The sequence below is a fragment of the Oncorhynchus tshawytscha genome, linkage group LG13 (assembly GCF_018296145.1).
Source record: "Oncorhynchus tshawytscha isolate Ot180627B linkage group LG13, Otsh_v2.0, whole genome shotgun sequence".
NCBI classification, from domain to species: Eukaryota; Metazoa; Chordata; class Actinopteri; order Salmoniformes; family Salmonidae; genus Oncorhynchus; species Oncorhynchus tshawytscha.
This window is the reverse complement of record NC_056441.1, coordinates 10884200-10907306: the sequence shown is the minus strand read 5'-3', so window position 1 is coordinate 10907306 and position 23107 is coordinate 10884200. Positions and strand designations below refer to the sequence as shown.

The 23107-nt window shown below is 39.5% G+C and overlaps 1 protein-coding gene across 1 annotated transcript in view; it reads right to left on the bottom strand.

Annotated features, from left to right (window-relative positions):
• LOC112264324 (trichorhinophalangeal syndrome I) overlaps window positions 1–21066 on the bottom strand; it is a 232848-nt gene extending 211782 nt beyond the window's left edge. The window contains exons 1-2 of the mRNA XM_042295166.1: window positions 20824–21066; window positions 13329–13622 (exon numbers count right to left, since the gene is read on the bottom strand). Of these exons, the coding sequence (XP_042151100.1) occupies window positions 13329–13341 (13 nt within the window). The 5' untranslated portion in view covers window positions 13342–13622; window positions 20824–21066. The remainder of the gene's footprint in view (window positions 1–13328; window positions 13623–20823) is intronic.
• Window positions 21067–23107: the final 2041 nt, after the last annotated feature.

Below are 23107 nucleotides of genomic sequence, written 5' to 3'. Positions count from 1 at the left end.
GACGGTGAATCAAAACGTGGCAGGCCTGACACCGACCCCGGCCTGTTGACCATAATAGGTGCTGAGAGGGTTTGGTGGAGCGACTGCAGACCCAGTCTCTGTCTGGTCCACAGGAATGCCTGAAGAGTTATGGGATGGTACCAGCGCTGGGGGTGGGAGAGATTGAGCTACCAACCGTATGTCTCTTATGACAGGAAACCGACAGCAACCAGAGCAGGGTTCATGCTGGGAGAGAGGAGAGAGGGAGGAATAAGGGAGGAGAGAGAGAGGAGAGAGGAGAAAGGGGCTTGGAGGTTTCTCTGTAGGGTCTATCGAGGCAATGGGACCATCTCCTCTGCTGCCTGAAGCCCAGTATTGAACTACTACAGGTCTGCTCTATACTAGCAATAATATACTACAGGTCTGCTCTATACTAGCAATAATATACTACAGGTCTGCTCTATACTAGCAATAATATACTACAGGTCTGCTCTATACTAGCAATAATATACTACAGGTCTGCTCTATACTAGCAATAATATACTACAGGTCTGCTCTATACTAGCAATAATATACTACAGGTCTGCTCTATACTAGCATTAATATACTACAGGTCTGCTCTATACTAGCAATAATATACTACAGGTCTGCTCTATACTAGCAATAATATACTACAGGTCTGCTCTATACTAGCAATAATATACTACAGGTCTGCTCTATAATATACTAGCTCTATACTAGCAATAATATACTACAGGTCTGCTCTATACTAGCAATAATATACTACAGGTCTGCTCTATACTAGCAATAATATACTACAGGTCTGCTCTATACTAGCAATAATATACTACAGGTCTGCTCTATACTAGCAATAATATACTACAGGTCTGCTCTATACTAGCAATAATATACTACAGGTCTGCTCTATACTAGCAATAATATACTACAGGTCTGCTCTATACTAGCAATAATATACTACAGGTCTGCTCTATACTAGCAATAATATACTACAGGTCTGCTCTATACTAGCAATAATATACTACAGGTCTGCTCTATACTAGCAATAATATACTACAGGTCTGCTCTATACTAGCAATAATATACTACAGGTCTGCTCTATACTAGCAATAATATACTACAGGTCTGCTCTATACTAGCAATAATATACTACAGGTCTGCTCTATACTAGCAATAATATACTACAGGTCTGCTCTATACTAGCAATAATATACTACAGGTCTGCTCTATACTAGCAATAATATACTACAGGTCTGCTCTATACTAGCAATAATATACTACAGGTCTGCTCTATACTAGCAATAATATACTACAGGTCTGCTCTATACTAGCAATAATATACTACAGGTCTGCTCTATACTAGCAATAATATACTACAGGTCTGCTCTATACTAGCAATAATATACTACAGGTCTGCTCTATACTAGCAATAATATACTACAGGTCTGCTCTATACTAGCAATAATATACTACAGGTCTGCTCTATACTAGGTCTGCTCTATAATATACTACAGGTCTGCTCTATACTAGCAATAATATACTACAGGTCTGCTCTATACTAGCAATAATATACTACAGGTCTGCTCTATACTAGCAATAATATACTACAGGTCTGCTCTATACTAGCAATAATATACTACAGGTCTGCTCTATACTAGCAATAATATACTACAGGTCTGCTCTATACTAGCAATAATATACTACAGGTCTGCTCTATACTAGCAATAATATACTACAGGTCTGCTCTATACTAGCAATATACTACAGGTCTGCTCTATACTAGCAATAATACTAGCAATATATACTACAGGTCTGCTCTATACTAGCAATAATATACTACAGGTCTGCTCTATACTAGCAATAATATACTACAGGTCTGCTCTATACTAGTATTAATATACTACAGGTCTGCTCTATACTAGCAATAATATACTACAGGTCTGCTCTATACTAGCAATAATATACTACAGGTCTGCTCTATACTAGCAATAATATACTACAGGTCTGCTCTATACTAGCAATAATATACTACAGGTCTGCTCTATACTAGCAATAATATACTACAGGTCTGCACTATACTAGTATTAATATACTACAGGTCTGCTCTATACCAGCAATAATATACTACAGGTCTGCTCTATATTAGTATTAATATACTACAGGTCTGCTCTATACTAGCAATAATATACTACAGGTCTGCTCTATACTAGCAATAATATACTACAGGTCTGCTCTATACTAGCAATAATATACTACAGGTCTGCTCTATACTAGCAATAATATACTACAGGTCTGCTCTATACTAGTATTAATATACTACAGGTCTGCTCTATACTAGCAATAATATACTACAGGTCTGCTCTATACTAGCAATAATATACTACATGTCTGCTCTATACTAGCAATAATATACTACAGGTCTGCTCTATACTAGCAATAATATACTACAGGTCTGCACTATACTAGTATTAATATACTACAGGTCTGCTCTATACTAGCAATAATATACTACAGGTCTGCTCTATATTAGTATTAATATACTACAGGTCTGCTCTATACTAGCAATAATATACTACAGGTCTGCTCTATACTAGCAATAATATACTACAGGTCTGCTCTATATTAGTATTAATATACTACAGGTCTGCTCTATACTAGCAATAATATACTACAGGTCTGCTCTATACTAGCAATAATATACTACAGGTATGCTCTATACCAGCAATAATATACTACAGGTCTGCTCTATACCAGCAATAATATACTACAGGTCTGCTCTATACTAGCAATAATATACTACAGGTCTGCTCTATACTAGCAATAATATCCTACAGGTCTGCTCTATACCAGCAATAATATACTACAGGTCTGCTCTATACTAGCAATAATATACTACAGGTCTGCTCTATACTAGCAATAATATACTACAGGTCTGCTCTATACTTGCAATAATATACTACAGGTCTGCTCTATACTAGCAATAATATACTACAGGTCTGCTCTATACTAGCAATAATATACTACAGGTCTGCTCTATACTAGCAATAATATACTACAGGTCTGCTCTATATTAGTATTAATATACTACAGGTCTGCTCTATACTAGCAATAATATACTACAGGTCTGCTCTATACTAGCAATAATATACTACAGGTCTGTTCTATACTAGCAATAATATACTACAGGTCTGCTCTATACTAGCAATAATATACTACAGGTCTGCTCTATACTAGCAATAATATACTACAGGTCTGCTCTATACCAGCAATAATATACTACAGGTCTGCTCTATACCAGCAATAATATACTACAGGTCTGCTCTATACTCTGCTCTAGCAACTAATAATATACTACAGGTCTGCTCTATACTAGCAATAATATACTACAGGTCTGCTCTATACTAGCAATAATATACTACAGGCCTGCTCTATACTAGCAATAATATACTACAGGTCTGCTCTATACTAGCAATAATATACTACAGGTCTGCTCTATACTAGCAATAATATACTACAGGTCTGCTCTATACTAGCAATAATATACTACAGGTCTGCTCTATACTAGCAATAATATATTACAGGTCTGCTCTATACTAGCAATAATATACTAGCTGCTCTATACTAATATACTACAGGTCTGCTCTATACTAGCAATAATATACTACAGGTCTGCTCTATACTAGCAATAATATACTACAGGTCTGCTCTATACTAGCAATAATATACTACAGGTCTGCTCTATACTAGCAATAATATACTACAGGTCTGCTCTATACTAGCAATAATATACTACAGGTCTGCTCTATACTAGCAATAATATACTACAGGTCTGCTCTATACTAGCAATAATATACTACAGGTCTGCTCCATACTAGCAATAATATACTACAGGTCTGCTCTATACTAGCAATAATATACCACAGGTCTGCTCTATACAAGCAATAATATACTACAGGTCTGCTCTATACTAGCAATAATATACTACAGGTCTGCTCTATACTAGCAATAATATACTACAGGTCTGCACTATACTAGCAATAATATACTACAGGTCTGCTCTATACTAGCAATAATATACTACAGGTCTGCTCTATACTAGCAATAATATACTACAGGTCTGCTCTATACTAGCAATAATATACTACAGGTCTGCTCTATACTAGCAATAAATTACCACAGGTCTACTCTATATTAGTATTCAATTGTCACAGGTCTGCTCTATATTAGTATTAATATACTACAGGTCTGCTCTATATTAGTATTAATATACTACAGGTCTGCTCTATACTAGCAATAATATACTACAGGTCTGCTCTATATTAGTATTAAATCAAATTGCTCCATGAACTACTACATGTCTGCTAATATAATCTACTACAGGTCTGCTATATAAACTACTACAGGTCTGCTATATAAACTACTACAGGTCTGCTATATAAACTACTACAGGTCTGCTATATAAACGACTACAGGTCTGCTATATAAACTACTACAGGTCTGCTATATAAACTACTACAGGTCTGCTATATAATCTACTGCAGGTCTGCTATATAAACTACTACAGGTCTGCTATATAAACTACTACAGGTCTGCTATATAAACGACTACAGGTCTGCTATATAAACTACTACAGGTCTGCTATATAAACTACTACAGGTCTGCTATATAATCTACTACAGGTCTGCTATATAATCTACTACAGGTCTGCTATATAAACTACTACAGGTCTGCTATATAAACTACTACAGGTCTGCTATATAAACTACTACAGGTCTGCTATATAAATGACTACAGGTCTGCTATATAAACGACTACAGGTCTGCTATATAAACTACTGCAGGTCTGCTATATAAACTACTACAGGTCTGCTATATAAACTACTACAGGTCTGCTATATAAACGACTACAGGTCTGCTATATAAACTACTACAGGTCTGCTATATAAACTACTACAGGTCTGCTCTATAAACTACTACAGGTCTGCTATATAAACTACTACAGGTCTGCTATATAAACTACTACAGGTCTGCTATATAAACTACTACAGGTCTGCTATATAAACTACTACAGGTCTGCTATATAAACTACTGCAGGTCTGCTCTATAAACTACTACAGGTCTGCTCTATAAACTACTACAGGTCTGCTATATAAACTACTACAGGTCTGCTATATAAACTACTACAGGTCTGCTATATAAACTACTGCAGGTCTGCTCTATAAACTACTACAGGTCTGCTCTATAAACTACTACAGGTCTGCTCTATAAACTACTACAGGTCTGCTATATAAACTACTACAGGTCTGCTATATAAACTACTACAGGTCTGCTCTATAAACTACTACAGTTAATTTTTTTATATATATACAGGAGTATGTAGACACCCCTTGCAATTAGTGGATTAGGCTATTTCAGCCACACCCGTTGCTGACAGGTGTATAAAATAGAGCACACTGACATGCAATCTCCATACACAAACACTGCCAGTAGAATGGCCTTACTAAAGAGCTCAGTGACATTAAACGTGGCACCGTCATAGGATCCAACGAGTCAGTTCGTCAAATTTCTGCCCCGGTCAACTGTAAGTGCTGTTATTGTGAAGTGGAAATGTCTAGGAGCAACAGCGGCTCAGCCACGAAGTGGTGGGTCACACAAACTCACAGAACGGGAACGCTGAAGTGCATAAAAATCATCTGTCCTCAGTTGCAACACTCACTACCGAGATCCAAACAACAGTGGGTTAACTGCCTTGTTCAAGGGCAGAACGACAGATTTATACCTTGTCAGGAGGTTCCAGTGAAGGGAAATCTTAACGCATAAAATGACATTCTAAAGGATTCTGTGCTTCCAACTTTATGGCAACTTTATGGCAACCGTTTTGAAGGACCCTTTCCTATTTCAGCATGACAGTGCCCAAAGCGAGGTCCATACAGAAATGTTTTGTCGAGACTGGTGAGGAAGAGTTTGACTGGCCTGCACAGAGACCTGACCTCAACCCCGTCAAAGACCTTTGGGAAGAATTGAAACGCCAACTGCGAGCCAGGCCTTATCGCCCAACATCAGTGCCCAACCTCACTAATGCTCTTGTGGCTGAATGAAAGCAAGTCGCCTCAGCAATGTTCCAACATCTAGTGGAAAGCCTTCTGAGAAGGGTGAAGGCTGTTATAGCAACAAAGGGGGACCAACTCCATATTAATGCCCATCATTTTGGAATTAGATGTTTGATGTGCAGGTGTCCACATACTTTTGGTAATGTGGTGTAGTTTGAGGCAGAGAAATATAGAACATAATCGGTCTCTACCACCTAATGCAGTTCAGGGGTTCAGGTATCTGTGACCCCTAATGTAAAGGCAGAGGGATAATAACCCCTAATGTAAAGGCAGAGGAATAATAACCCCTAATGTAAAGGCAGAGGGATAATAACCCCTAATGTAAAGGCAGAGGAATAATAACCCCTAATGTAAAGGCAGAGGAATAATAACCCCTAATGTAAAGGCAGAGGAATAATAACCCCTAATGTAAAGGCAGAGGAATAATAACCCTAATGTAAAGGCAGAGGAATAATAACCCCTAATGTAAAGGCAGAGGAATAATAACCCCTAATGTAAAGGCAGAGGAATAATAACCCTAATGTAAAGGCAGAGGGATAATAACCCTAATGTAAAGGCAGAGGAATAATAACCCCTAATGTAAAGGCAGAGGGATAATAACCCCTAATGTAAAGGCAGAGGAATAATAACCCCTAATGTAAAGGCAGAGGATTCAGACTGCTTCTGAGATTAGCAGCCACACATACAGTAGACTACCCTGAGAGACTCAGAATAGCTTCCTCTACCCCAAACCTTCAATTTGCAAAAGAAAGAAGGCTTTTCAACCAGGTTTACTATCGTCAAACGTAATGCTCGTCTTCTCCATGTTGTGGCAACACCTAGACTTGTGAATTGGCCTTTCTGTGGAGAGAAGACCGTGTCGGGCTGAGAGGGGATCATTTGGAGGGTTTGGGGAAGCAACCTCACCAGGAAAGAGTGGTTCTTACGGTTCTTAATTGCTTTGGCAAGTGAAGAGACTTGTCTTTGGACACACGTAAATTCAACTGCACCAGGTCAGTATTTAACAAGTTACATTTTCACATCAGGCTACTACTGGCCACATGACATTCCAGTAGTGACCAGCGGGATAGGATACTGTGACTAGGATACCTGGAGGATCATGGGTAGTCATGTAACAAAGAAGGAATGCAATCTCTGTCACCTGGCAACCTGAAATGGAACCCCACCAAAAATAGCCTGGCAACGCAGAATTCCTCAACAATGTACAGTTTGGAATTGTGGCCCAGCGGCTCAGTACAGTTCTGGTGCTGATCCTGACCAGACTCCTCCTATGTGTGAACAATGTGGTCGGGTCCATTTAGTTACGGCTGGTATTTTTTGCATCTGCATTTAGACGCACAAAAACAAAGATTCTTTAATTGAAGGGGGTTTGACTCAAGGGGTTTGACTCAAGGGGTTTGACTCAAGGGGTTTGACTCAAGGGGTTTGACTTTTGACTCAAGGGGTTTGACTCAAGGGGTTTGACTCAAGGGGTTTGACTCAAGGGGTTTGACTCAAGGGGTTTGACTCAAGACACTTTGTTATTGCAGCTTCACTGCAGCGTCCGGCCCCCTTTTTCTTTGCTCCTTTTGGGGCTTTGTTTCCACCACCATATGGTGCAGACCTCATGGAAGCAATCCACTAAAAACAACAGGCCTGCACTTACCCATTTATTTCTTAACGCCACAAGAGAATGAATCGCTCTCTTGTTTATGCATTCTGCAAATGACCCAGGATAATTTCTTGTTCTCAAACTAATTAGATTAGTTCAGTGGGTTTCAGGGTTATTGCAATAAGGTGCATGAGAATGAGGGGGAGATGACGGCGTAATCAGCCGCCAGCATTCAACCTTTCCTTCCTTAATAAGCAGGTTCACACCACCCCTTCTCCAACTCTAAGGCATTAAACAAACCGAGAATCTCACTGCCGATAGACTGCCGATAGACAGCCGATAGACTGCCGATAGACGGCCGGTAGACTGCCGATAGACGGCAGGTAGACTGCCGATAGACCGCCAGTAGACTGCCGATAGACGGCAGGTAGACTGCCGATAGACCGCCAGTAGACTGCCGATAGACCGCCGGTAGACTGCCGATAGACGGCAGGTAGACTGCCGATAGACGGCAGGTAGACTGCCGATAGACGGCAGGTAGACTGCCGATAGACGGCCGGTAGACTGCCGATAGACCGCCAGTAGACTGCTGATAGACTGCCGATAGACGGCCGGTAGACTGCCGATAGACGGCAGGTAGACTGCCGATAGACCGCCAGTAGACTGCCGATAGACAGGCAGGTAGACTAGACTGCGATAGACCGGCAGGTAGACTGCCGATAGACTGCCGGATAGACGGCCGGTAGACTGCCGATAGACCGCCAGACTGCCGATAGACTGCCGATAGACCGGCCGGTAGACTGCCGATAGACTGACCGATAGACCGCCAGTAGACTGCCGATAGACTGCCGATAGACCGCCGGTAGACTGCCGATAGACGGCAGGTAGACTGCCGATAGACCGCCAGTAGACTGCCGATAGACTGCCGATAGACCGCCGGTAGACTGCCGATAGACTGCCGATAGACGGCCGGTAGACTGCCGATAGATGGCAGGTAGACTGCAGATAGACTTATCACAGTAAGGCAGTGACCAACCGACCCAGCAGTGACAAACTGACTATACCGACCGACTAAAACAAAGATACTCGTCAGTGGCCAACAACTTGACTTGGCCAACAACTTGCCAATCAGAGAGCACGAAGCCAACCAAAAAAAGGGTGAAAGATAGAACATCTATGGATGAGCCAGTCACACTTCATATGCAATGTAGGCTATGAGATGGTAGCTCGCTCAATGCACAGACACAATGCACACGACACTGGCAAGGTACAACAACGAAGTTCTACAAAATACCAAACATTAGCGCAGATAGCTTGGAATCTCTTAACCCACCTAAGCAATATGCATGGATATGCATTAGCAAGCAATGCTACTACCACCTTCTAGTGTGGAGTATTTTCAAAGGTAACAACCCCAATTTCAGCCTTTGTCCAACCCATTCAATAAAAATGTTTTAAAAATGCATTCAGGTGAGCAGTTGTGGGTGGGGGAACTTGCTCATAAATATTCATTGTAGGGGGTGGGTAAACGTAGCTGTACCTGATCCCAACACTTTTTCACTAAAGCATATATACCAGAAGTCCACTGGCACGCTCTGAAAATAAAATGATGTGCATCACAAGCAAATACGGCTCTGGATAGTTAGCTCACAGTGGTAAGACAATGAGTTCCTGACATCTATTGCCACTTGCAGTGTAAGGCTGAATCCCCCATGGGATGCAAACAAAATGTTTAAATGTGGGCTGTATTGGGAAGAAAAGTGCAATCATCACCTTGAAAATGAAAATTAGGAGCTCAATTCAATCCAACCCATATTGCAGTATTTACCATGTAGCTCTTTTTCCTGTGGTCAATGTAACTCACAGATTGTTCTTGGGTACTGTATAAAAATCTACAACTACTACCAGGGCGACCCCCCTTCACAGGTAGGCTTTCACTTTTCAATTAAACGTGTGTGGGCACGAAATTAATATTGTAAATTAGAACTCACAATTATTGAACTATGAGCAAACTGTCTTAGCAGACGGCGCTACCAGACATCTATCAGGATGATGACTTCACACTCAGTACTCTGAATCCGCTCAGGTAACATGTTAAATAAATCCACTGATGTACCTGATGTCCCACATACAGGTCATGTACTTTAGTCTAACATCTAGACGCAAGCCAATCACTTTTTACAAACATCTACCAAGGTAAACGTAGGATGGCATAAATAACACACAAAAAATAAGTATTCAAAACAATCTTGTGTTTTCCTTCTTTGGGCCTATGTTTTCTATGGCTGAGCTGATCATGAGAATAACACTCGAAACACTTGAATGCATGGTTCATTGGTTGTTAATAATAGCTCAGCTGTCTCTATGAAGCACGACTGAAAGTTTTAAGAACCAACTGAAAGCTTTAAGAACCAACTGAAAGCTTTAAGAACCAACTGAAAGCTTTAAGAACCAACTGAAAGCTCTAAGAACCAACTGAAAGCTTTAAGAACCAACTAAAAGCTCTAAGAACCAACTGAAAGCTCTAAGAACCAACTGAAAGCTCTAAGAACCAACTGAAAGCTCTAAGAACCAACTGAAAGCTCTAAGAACCAACTGAAAGCTTTAAGAACCAACTGAAAGCTCTAAGAACCAACTGAAAGCTCTAAGAACCAACTGGAAGCTCTAAAAACCAACTGAAAGCTTTAAGAACCAACTGAAATCTTTAAGAACCAACTGAAAGCTCTAAGAACCAACTGAAAGCTTTAAGAACCAACTGAAAGCTCTAAGAACCAACTGACAGCTCTAAAAACCAACTGAAAGCTTTAAGAACCAACTGAAATCTTTAAGAACCAACTGAAATCTTTAAGAACCAACTGAAAGCTCTAAGAACCAACTGAAAGCTTTACGTTTAGCCCATTATAAAACAGAGGTAATGTTATTTCTCAAGTACAGACACATGTTCTGTTTTGAGTAGTCTGGATGGGTTAAGAGAGCATATATTAAACATTATACAAATGTAGTGAAATCGCTAGACAGTCAGGAGAAAACGTTTCTACAGCGGTAAGAAATACAGTTTCTCGTAATAGCTGTTAATTATCACCTTTAATATTTGGATCTGGATGAGGAGAACATTATCAACTATGACACATTTTGAGATACGTCACTTAAGGTCACCTACTGTTAAGAAGTCCAAACCGCCAGCTGTGCGGACACTTTCCAAACTTAATGAGAGTATTAGATTTCTGTGCTCATTGCTCTTCAATGCCATAGTGCAATGCACAGCAAAGGGCACAACACTTGTACTGATGCTGAGGATTTAGAAAGAAACAGCATAAATGACTGAGTCCTTGTGACAAAAAACAAGCACCGCAGTTATTGATTAATTACCATAAATGTTGAAATATTGTAGTGTCCTTATCAAGAGTGATAACCTGCCACTTGATGGCAATGCTAGCATTGACCAAAAGACAAGTATAAATAAGGACACTGTTTCATGCGAGGCAAATTGATATGTTAAGAAAGATGACAGGTGTTGGTTCACATCTAATTAGACTCATCTATCTTCATAATGAATTATTCCTCAGCAGTTCATGGGAAAGGCAAAGCAGCACTCCTGTTGCATCTGTCATTACCATGCAATATTGTTCTAGGCTATACAAGCAATACATACTGCCAGTAACTTACTACTACCTACCCTGCAAAATCACCTGAAACTTTATCCTTCCTACCCTGCAAAATCACCTGAAACTTTATCCTTCCTACCCTGCAAAATCACCTGAAACTTTATCCTTCCTACCCTGCAAAATCACTTGAAACTTTGTGTCTCAGTATGTGAAATTAACTTTGGGTATGAGTCCTGTTACATCTGTCAATAACATGAAATACTGTTGTCTATATGTATTGCCAGTAACTGTGTGTCTCAGTATGAATAAACGTTAGGTATGAGTCCTGTTACATCTGTCAATAACATGAAATACTGTTGTCTATATATACTCCAGTAACTGTGTGTCTCAGTATGAATAAACGTTAATGAGTCCTGTTACATTTGTCAATAACATGAAATACTGTTGTCTATATGTACTGCCAGTAACTGCAAAATCACCTGAAACTTTACTCCTTCCTACCCTGCAAAATCACCTGTGTCTCAAACTTTATGAGTCCTGTCCTACCCTGCAAAATCACCTGTTAATTTGTCACTTTGTTGTCTATATGTATTGCCTAACTGTGTCTCAGTATGAATAAACGTTAGGTATGAGTCCTGTTACATTTGTCAATAACATGAAATACTGTTGTCTATATATACTGCCAGTAACTGTGTCTCAAAATAAACGTTAGGTATGAGTCCTGTTAATTTGTCAATAACATTACTGTTGTCTATCTGCCAGTAACTGTGTCTCAGTACCCTGTTACAAATAACATGAAATACATATATACTGAAACTTAGGTATGTCCTGTCTAACATACTGTTGTCTATATGTACTGCCAGTAACTGTGTGTCTCAGTATGAATAAACGTTAGGTATGAGTCCTGTTACATTTGTCAATAACATGAAATACTGTTGTCTATATGTACTGCCAGTAACTGTGTGTCTCAGTATGAATAAACGTTAGGTATGAGTCCTGTTACATTTGTCAATAACATGAAATACTGTTGTCTATATGTACTGCCAGTAACTGTGTCTCAGTATGAATAAACGTTAGGTATGAGTCCTGTTACATTTGTCAATAACATGAAATACTGTTGTCTATATATACTGCCAGTAACTGTGTCTCAGTATGAATAAACGTTAGGTATGAGTCCTGTTACATTTGTCAATAACATGAAATAACAGTAACTGTGTGTCTCAGTATGAATAAACGTGATGAACATTTGTCAATACTTACTATATATACTGCCAGTAACTGTGTCTCAGTATGAATAAACGTTAGGTATGAGTCCTGTTACATTTGTCAATAACATGAAATACTGTTGTCTATATATACTGCCAGTAACTGTGTCTCAGTATGAATAAACGTTAGGTATGAGTCCTGTTACATTTGTCAATAACATGAAATACTGTTGTCTATATATACTGCCAGTAACTGTGTCTCAGTATGAATAAACGTTAGGTATGACTAAGCTGTAACAACACTGTAGAAACCTACTTTATAGCAACAACCTCCTGGAACGTTTTTTAAACGATCAGATCATAAAGATACAGACAATAAAACTGTCAGTTGACCCATCTAGACAAGAGCAGAGTGAACGGAGAACGTACCATGAGCATGTGTGTGGTCCAGGGGGAGGTTGAAACATTAAGTCAATATAGACAACATTCCACATAATAAGCTCTACAAATACAGATGGTACTGCCTTCAACACCAGTTCAAAATGCTGGAATATACCACAGCTAAGAACATAAAACTGCTAAAAAGGAGCCGAACAAAACAACTCCACAACAACGAGGATTAAGCTACAGTTCAATAAAATATATTTTGAGAACCCTGTGACTCGGTTTTCGAAAAAGATTGAAAAAAAGCGTTTACAATCTTTAATAATTTGGGTTTCGGCTGACTTGAAACCATTTCAAATTACGTGAAAATAAACAATATTCACATTTTTCTAAGCCTAATCTGTGTATATTGAGGCCTACAACAAGAGAGATCATACCTCTGCTGAGCATTGGGTTAGTGCATTATCAGCACAGATTCCACAGGGAGAAAGATTATCAGAGTAGGATCAACATCCAGGGTCCCTGCTTCTTGACTGAGGTATCCTTAATTCCACGTCCATGCTGGAGATTCATTTATTCCATTGTCTTTTCTTTGGTCTTGTTGTTGTTGGCGGCAGGGTCTTTCTGAAGTTTGTAAAAAGTTGTCTCTCTTCTTCCACGTGTGTCTTCAGAGGTCACAGGTCATAGCAGTCCTGGGTTCCACTGCAGCACACATCACAACGCTTCTCTCTCTGCAATCACACCCCATTAAAAAAAAAAGAAAACACATCAAAATCAAGGAAGCACAAAAAAAGTGAAATCAACACAATATATTCTTTAACGTCTACATGTACCTTAACATGTCTCCCACAAATGCACATTAAACATGCAAGTAAACCTCTAAATTTGTCTCAAAACAATAGCTATAAAGATATCTATAACAATAGCTATAAAAAGTCATAAAAAGTATGAAGGCCATACTGACCTACATTTTGCCTTCCATGTGATTTCGAGAGAGAGAACAATGATCAGTAAAAACACAATTAATGACGCGGTCATTACAAATCAGAGTCAGTCCTGTGCAAGGCATCATCAAACCGCCAGGCTGTCGGTCTCATGAATGAGTAGGAGCTCTAACGGTAGACCCTCTGACAAACCAAATTGGATACAGGAAAACAAACCTTCCCCAGGAATACTATTTTCTCCAACTCTTCTCTGCGACTCATCCTGTCCAACCTGTCTGAGATGTAATGGCCTATGCCATGCCCACTACAGTAGAAAAACACTGAACAATAGTGGAGGAAATAAAGAACACACCCTGATAGACAGATCATGAACACAGAGGCTAAACTGACTCAGAGTTCTAAAGAGGAGAGGAGAGGAGAGGAGAGGAGAGGGAGAGGAGAGGAGAGGAGAGGAGAGGAGAGGAGAGGAGAGGAGAGGAGAGGAGAGGAGAGGAGAGGAGAGGAGAGGAGAGGAGAGGAGAGGAGAGGAGAGGAGATAACCACATTTTTTTGCATACTCTGCTCCTAATCAATAGGTTTATCTGTGTCTGAGTGATGGTTAAGGGAATTTCTAAGCTGGCTAGCCCAAAGTGCATTATGGAAGTCCTAAGATAAAACACAAACACACACAAACACAATTTCTAAGTCTGGTGTAGAAAAGAGGTGCGGATTCTTATGTGATAAAGGGCAAATCCTGATCTAAACCTACAAGAAATGTCTACCAGACACAGACAGCAGGTCTGGAAACATAGGCCTCTTGATGTATAAATATATATATAATATAAATCAGAAAGTGTCTAGGCCCACATCACTACACCTTCCCAAACCATACAGAGCCCAATACAAGCCACCCCCATCCATATGACTGGATGAGGTACAATAAGCAGTTGTTCAAATACTGACTTGCTTTAACAGGTGAACACACTCAGGGGGCTTCCCAAGTGGCGCAGCGGTCTAAGGTACTGTATCTCAGTGCTAGAGGGGTCACTACAGACCCTGGTTCAATTCCTGGCTGTATCACAAACGGCCGTGATTGGGAGTCCCATAGGGCGGGGTTAGGGTTTGGCCGGGGTAGGGCGTCATTGTAAATAAGAATTTGCTCTTAACTGACTTGCCTAGTTAAATAAAGGTTAAATAAAAAAATCACAGATCCCTATTAGCCTCAAGAACCATGCCCACTTTCTATCCCTTTAAGAGCCTGTTGTTCAGAATATATGAAAAACATGTTTCTGTTAAATGCAACAGTTGTGTGAAATAAAATAACTATTACAGGTATTGGATCAGCAACTGACAGTGGGATGGACTTTTTAAAACAAACCAAAAGAGAAGAATAAACTGTATTAACAACTATTATAGGCTACTCTAACCCTGGACCCATTTTCCCACAAACCTGGAAAAAAACTATACTAAACTAAAACTATACAAAAATATAAATGCAACAAGTCACATGTTGGTCTCATGTCTCATTAGCTGAAATAAAAGATCCCAGAAATGTTTCATATGCACAAAAGCTTATTTTTCTCAAATTTTGTGCAGAAATTTGTTTACATCCCTGTTAGTGAGCCTCAAGTTTTGAGGGAGCGTGCAATTGGCATGCTGACTGCAGGAATGTCCACCAGAGCTGTGGCCAGAGAATTGTATGTTAATTTCTCTACCATAAGAGAAATTGAGAAATGTCTAGAGAAATTGGCAATACGTCCAACCGGCCTGCAGACCACATGTATGGGGTCGTGTGGGTGAGCGGTTTGCTGACGTCAACGTTGTGAACAGAGTACCCCATGGTAGCAGTGGAGTTATGGTATGGGCAGGTATAAGCTACGGGCAACAAACACAATTGCATTTTATCGATGGCAATTTGAATGCAAAGAGATGATTAAGTTAACTGATTTCCTTATATGAACTGTAGCGTGGTAAAATCTTAAAAATTGTTCCATGTTGCGTTTATATTTTTGTTCGGTATATTTGTTTGCCAAGGTGATTCTGAGGTGTTATTACATGTTTTTAACTCTACCAATTACTGCTGTCCATCCTCTCAAAGTAAACACGTGAATTATGTCAGAGGGTTAAAGAAAATCGAAAGTTTCCTGCCTCTCCTGGTCAAACCAACAGAGAAGGTGTCTAGTCACTTGCAAAAGCATTAAACTGAATATTTAAAGGCACAGTAGACCAGTGTGTTCCATTGTAACGGCAGATTTCCTCCTCTTCGTCTGAAGAGGAGTAAGGATCGGACCAAGATGCGGCGCGGTAAGTGTTCATGACGATTTTAATAAGAAAAGCACTGAACACTAAGAAATACAAAAACAATAAAGGAATACGTGAAATAACCAAACCGAAACAGTACCGTGTGGCGACAAACACTCACACAGAAACAAACACCCACAAACCAACACTGAAACCCAGGCTACCTAAACATGGTTCTCAATCAGGGACAAGAGATAAACAGCTGCCTCTGATTGAGAACCATATCAGGCCAAACATAGAAATGGAAAAACATAGAAAAACACACATAGACTGCCCACCCCAACTCACGCCCTGACCATACTAAAACAAAGACAAAACAAAGGAAATGAAGGTCAGAACGTGGCATCCATAGGGCGCTTTTTGTTTTAAAAGCAAAAACAACATTCAAAGTGAGAAAATATATGTGAGCAGGCCTGTACTCTTGTCTATTTAAGTGAATGGATATTAGGGGGGTTTCCTAGACAACGGTCAGAAATGACTATACAGATATTATACAGTATGTCTAAGGATAATTTTCGATTTCAATGTGTTTTTACTGAGATACAACCGCCTCCAGAAAAATGCTAAACTTTGCTGTATGGTAATGAAGGGTACCTGAGTCGACAAAACAAATCTAAATCTTCATCAATAAACGTATCACAATTTGACCTCATTTCTGTAATAGCCTACGTCTCAAATTACATTAGGATCGTCGACGTCTACAATTCTTCAGGGAGACATGGATGTATTTAATCTGCTCTAGTTAAGGTTCTCAGGGAGACATGGATGTATTTAATCTGCTCTAGTTAAGGTTCTCAGGGAGACATGGATGTATTTAATCTGCTCTAGTTAAGGTTCTCAGGGAGACATGGATGTGTTTAATCTGCTCTAGTTAAGGTTCTCAGGGAGACATGGATGTATTTAATCTGCTCTAGTTAAGGTTCTCAGGGAGACATGGATGTATTTAATCTGCTCTAGTTAAGGTTCTCAGGGAGACATGGATGTATTTAATCTGCTCTAGTTAAGGTTCTCAGGGAGACATGGATGTGTTTAATCTGCTCTAGTTAAGGTTCTCGGGGAGACATGGATGTATTTAATCTGCTCTAGTTAAGGTTCTCAGGGAGACATGGATGTATTTAATCTGCTCTAGTTAAGGTTCTCAGGGAGACATGGATGTATTTAATCTGCTCTAGTTAAGGTTCTCAGGGAGACATGGATGTGTTTAATCTGCTCTAGAGGTTCTCAGGGAGACATGGATGTATTTAATCTGCTCTAGTTAAGGTTCTCAGGGAGACATGGATGTATTTAATCTGCTCTAGTTAAGGTTCTCAGGGAGACATGGATGTATTTAATCTGCTCTAGTTAAGGTTCTCAGGGAGACATGGATGTATTTAATCTGCTCTAGTTAAGGTTCTCAGGGAGACATGGATGTATTTAATCTGCTCTAGTTAAGGTTCTCAGGGAGACATGGATGTATTTAATCTGGTTAAGGTTCTCAGGGAGACATGGATGTATTTAATCTGCTCTAGTTAAGGTTCTCAGGGAGACATGGATGTATTTAATCTGCTCTAGTTAAGGTTCTCGGGGAGACATGGATGTATTTAATCTGCTCTAGTTAAGGTTCTCAGGGAGACATGGATGTATTTAATCTGCTCTAGTTAAGGTTCTCAGGGAGACATGGATGTATTTAATCTGCTCTAGTTAAGGTTCTCGGGGAGACATGGATGTATTTAATCTGCTCTAGTTAAGGTTCTCAGGGAGACATGGATGTATTTAATCTGCTCTAGTTAAGGTTCTCAGGGAGACATGGATGTATTTAATCTGCTCTAGTTAAGGTTCTCAGGGAGACATGGATGTATTTAATCTGCTCTAGTTAAGGTTCTCAGGGAGACATGGATGTATTTAATCTGCTCTAGTTAAGGTTCTCAGGGAGACATGGATGTATTTAATCTGCTCTAGTTAAGGTTCTCATGTCCTATAGGATTTTTATATTTTACATAACTGTTTAATTTCATGAGGCTTCAAACTATGTATATTTTCATTAATAATATATTTATACAGCAGCATCTACATGTGGAATTTGGTACAAAGACACACTGCAAAGTGAGAGGCTGGCCTCACAGCAACTCGGGAAAACAAATCACCCTAGAAGAAGTTGTGCAAACTCTAAAGCCATGTAAAACAAAACAAAACCACCCATTGTTGCTTTCTCCGACCGACGACGAGACTCAAATCCATCCGTCAGCTATAAAGCACCTTCCCTATACATTGCTGATTTCCTGCAGCACCCCCCCCCCCTCCCCAAAGAACTCACAGATGGGGAAACAATTTAAACTTCAAATATACCTACCACAATTCAGCAGAGACTTCACACAGCTCTTATCAAACTAACTCTTTGGATCTTTTCTCTCCGTTTTGAAAGAAGCCGTCCTTGTATAGAGTAGTAAACACAACAGAATATTGATGTTAAGTCTTTTGTTTTTCCATAATTCGCTAAATTACTCAAAAAGCCAAACTAAAATTGTCTTCGAAAATGAGACTAAAGAGTGGCTTCACACATCAGGGGATTATTGTGACAAAACATTTCCCAGTGTAAACTTAATTAAGGGTTTGTGAAGTGCATTGTGTATCATTCAGATTCAGTAGTAGGTATACGGCTACAGTGAGGACAAAGTTGACTTTGAGAAGTGGATCTTTTTTAGCGGCCAGATATTTTGATGTATATTTTGTATAATAAATACAATTTATGCACGTGTGTGTTATCACTATTAAGTTGTTATTCATATGCACAACATAAATAATTGGTACATAAAACATACGGGTAGCCAATACAGTAAATTAATAGCCTGTTGTTATACATTGTTGAGACTATGTTTTAACTCTCTACCCTCCTCGAATGATGGAAAGCCTTTATTTGCTTTGGCCACGTCATTAAAGAACGTTCACTGACAAGAGGGCTTTCATAGACAGGATCTGTGACTTCTCCTGACGTATGTTGCTGTGTAGGCTGGTTGGTTGGTTTCGCAGTTTACGGGAAAGAGTAACGAAGCATCTACTGGAGCCAACATGATCTTTTTGTGTCGTGAAAAATAAAAAATTGTCATAACAACGTCACTACAAATCAAGTCTAAGAGAAGCTGAAAAGTTGGTGATTTAGAGTTGTGTTCAGATAAAATAAATATATTTTCTTACAAACTGAAAAATAGTAAGTTTAGATCGACAGAAACACTGGCTAAAAGTAAAAAGTTATGCCGTGAAAAAGGTCAGACCTTTAGGGGGTTATTTGCTACAATGTCCACGGTTACAATGTATCTATCAAGTTCATACACACACCGAGGGTATAGTGTAACTGTTCTGCACTACCAGTAAGACAGTTTTACATGCCTCTGAAAGCAGCACTTTGCCCCAACAGCTGAGTAGCAAACCAAACTACCTCACCTCCTCACTAAAGCAACGAAGCAGGTATCACAATGGTAGAAATATATTATCTTTATAACACTTTATGACAACATTATGAAAAGCTAAGTTAAGTTTCTGCAAAGTGAGCTGCTTCATTAAGATGCCCAGTCATGCTAGTCTAAACTTTATGAGTTCCCCAGACTCACACACACACACACACACACACACACACACACACACACACACACTGCACCTCAGTGTCATTTTGTTTGAGATTTAGCCTAATCCCCTCCACATGGATTGGAATATGGAAATGACTCACTTTTCCAAGTGGCCTGCTATACTTCAGCAATAAGACTCGAGGAGGTGTGGTATATGGCCAATTTACCACAGCTAAAGGCTGCTCTAAGCTCGACGCAACGCGGAGTGCTTGGACACAGCCCTTAGCTGTGGTATATAAGCCATATAGCGCAAACCCCTGAGGTGCCTTATTGCTATTATAAAGTGATTACCACCGTAATGAGAGCAGTAAAAATATATGTTTTGTCATACCTGTGGTATACGGTCTGATATACCACGGCTGTCAGCCAATCAGCATTCAGGGCTCAAACCACCGAGTTTATAATGACTTTTGAATAATGAACAAGTGATCCGTCATTGATAAAGTTCCCAGCACTTTGTTACACTTGTTTGTAACAAAATCACAATACCACTTCTAACAACCAAAAACGTAGAAATTCGACCGCATACGAATGCAATGTGGAAAGTTAAGAAAATGGGTTACTGGTGAAATATCTTTAATTTGAAATGTAACTAACCTAGCTGTGCCTCATTCATTGTAGTTAGTTGACATATTCTCCAGACCCAAGTGTGTTGCCATGCCTACGCGTTTTCTTATCTTTGGCGAACATCACAGTTACGGAAAGTTTTACAAATTGAGTGTTAAACGTTGTTCAGTTCTCGACATGAATCATTCAACTTCAACATTACACTACGAAATAAATACAAAAGTTTCAGAAATCCAATCAATTAGGCTACATTGTAACTTAATATAACCTCTGCCATGCGCTCTCTTTACGAACAATGAAAACAGAAACACACGATGCGCCAAATAAAATCCTCATAGTATCAGTGTGTGTGTGTGTGTGTGTGTGTGTGTGTGTGTGTGTGTGTGCAGACATAAAAGTAGATATTCTCAAGAAGATAGCGCTATTCTGTCCCCAACACCTATCTAGAATGCGTCGCGCTTTTACAATAATTAAAGGAACGCTACAACACCCTGAAATCAAATGATTAAATGAAACGGCAAGGAGAAAGTAAAGCTACAAACCTACTGCAACTCATGTTATTCTTCCTTCTCAATACGTGACCCCCTCTGCTTCTAGCAAGTAGCCAATTTCAATTTCTCATGCGTTTGACCCAACAAAACCTAAATGCCATGTGAAATCCGAGAAGCACTGCTGGGTTTTTTTTTTTTTTTTTTCACAGCAAAGTAGCTCACAACTGATTCATGAAAATCACTGAGCTCTTACATAACATTCGCTAAAAGCGAGCAGCATTCTGGTACTACTGTAGATTCACATCTAATCGCTCGCCTCTGTGCTAGTAACGTGCATTGATTCAGTTTGTCCTTACCTGTTGATTAAATTGCAATAGTCTTTGCAGTCTAAAAGATGGTGGAGCTTTGGCGTAAGCCATGAACCGTCTTTGTGTTGTTTGTTTGTTGATCTCGGGGTAGGCTATTATACATTTTTTTGTTACAGGGGATACACGATTTCAAATCTCGCCTGTGCACGTGGAATCAGAGTGACTGTGTATAATATTTAAAACGCCTGAGTCTGGATGGAAAAAAGGAGGATTAGTTTGCAGTGATCTCAGTTCTTTATCAGAAATGTTATCGCTTGACAGGACCTCAGACTCAAAGCATTACGTCAGTTTCAAGACACCAACACTATTAATATCAAGAAGCCCTTGCGGAGGAAAGCACCACCCCAGACCGCTCGTTCTTAAAGGGACAGAAGCATCCCTGCTCCTCACTAACCAGCCGCAAACTATAACGCAATAATAACAAGTGAACCGTTTATCCACTTTATCTGAAATGATCTAATATTCATCATATATGATTCTGTGATTGTATGTGTTTGGCTTTAGTGTGAGTCCACAGATGGTAATCTCTCAATTTCATTTTATCCAATGTCTAATACAAAATATGATATGTTCATTAGACTTGGCTATTTCTAAGTTATGTTATGGGTATACTATGTTGGTATACTATATCACTCTTTGATGATAGACATTTTCTTACATCTAAAAATCCTTACAATTCCAAGTCAATGTGTGGGGATACAGGTTAGTCGAGGTAATTTGTAAATGTAGGTAGGGGTAAAGTGACTATGCGTAGATAAACAGCGAGTAGCAGCAGGGTAAAAAACGAAGAGTTCAAGATTCTAGAAGGCAAAGCTTATAGGCTCTATATTGCACCCTCTATACTCATAATGTTAACACTGCTAGAAGTGAAGGTTTACAGGGCTAAACATGTGACTTTTTCTTCAAAGAAAAAGTAGCTCTTACGGGCTGTGGGTTTAAGCCTCTACATGCACACAACACGCCACATAAATATAAATACTATTATAATCCGGGTAGTTCAAGCCCCGGATGCTGATTGACTGAAAGCTGTGGTATATGAGACAATATACCACGGGTATGACGCAAAACTACTTGTTTACTTCTCTAACACCATTGTTAAACTGTTCATAATGGCAATAAGGCACCTCGGAGGTTTGTGGTATAAGACCAATAAAGCATCGCTAAGGGCTGTATCCAGGCACACTGCGTTGCGTCATGCATAAGAACAGCCCTTAGCTGTGGTATATTGGCCATATATGACACCCCATTGGGCCTTATTGCTTAAATATAGCCCCTCTTATTGCCTCTTCATTAAAACCACATGATAAATCAATCTGATGTGTTCCAGTGAACAGGGTTTCCACACCCCCTACAGGGGCTCCCGAGTGGCGTAGTGGTCTAAGACACTGCATCTCAGTGCTAGAGGTGTCACTGTCGACCCTGGTTCGATCCCAGACTCTATCACAACCGGCTGTGATCAGGAGTCCCATTGGGTCAGTCTCCTCTGAGTTAGAGGAGAGTTTGGCCGGGGTAGGCTATCATTGTAAAATAAGAATTTGTTCTTAAACTGACTTGCCTTGCTAAAAAAAAATGAAACAAGAATTTTGCACACCTGCCATAACATCTGCTGTGTATGTGACTGATTTGATTTGAGCAGCTTGAGGTTAAGCATCTCTAGCAGGGTTTGAGTGTGTATTTACAAACATTTCACAGAAGACCTGGGGCTGCATGACAACGATGACAAAGTCAAAGTGTGGGAATCCCCCAGGAGATTATGAATGATAACAATGTCACCCATAATAGTAATTCAAATCCATGAAATGGACTATATTCAGTGGGTAATTTACTGCAGTTGTAAATTATATATATATATATATATATATATATATATATATATATATATATATATATATATATATATATATATATAATATATATATAAAAGGACATTAGGGAAACAGACAAAGTGTGAAAATGGGAGATGGGTA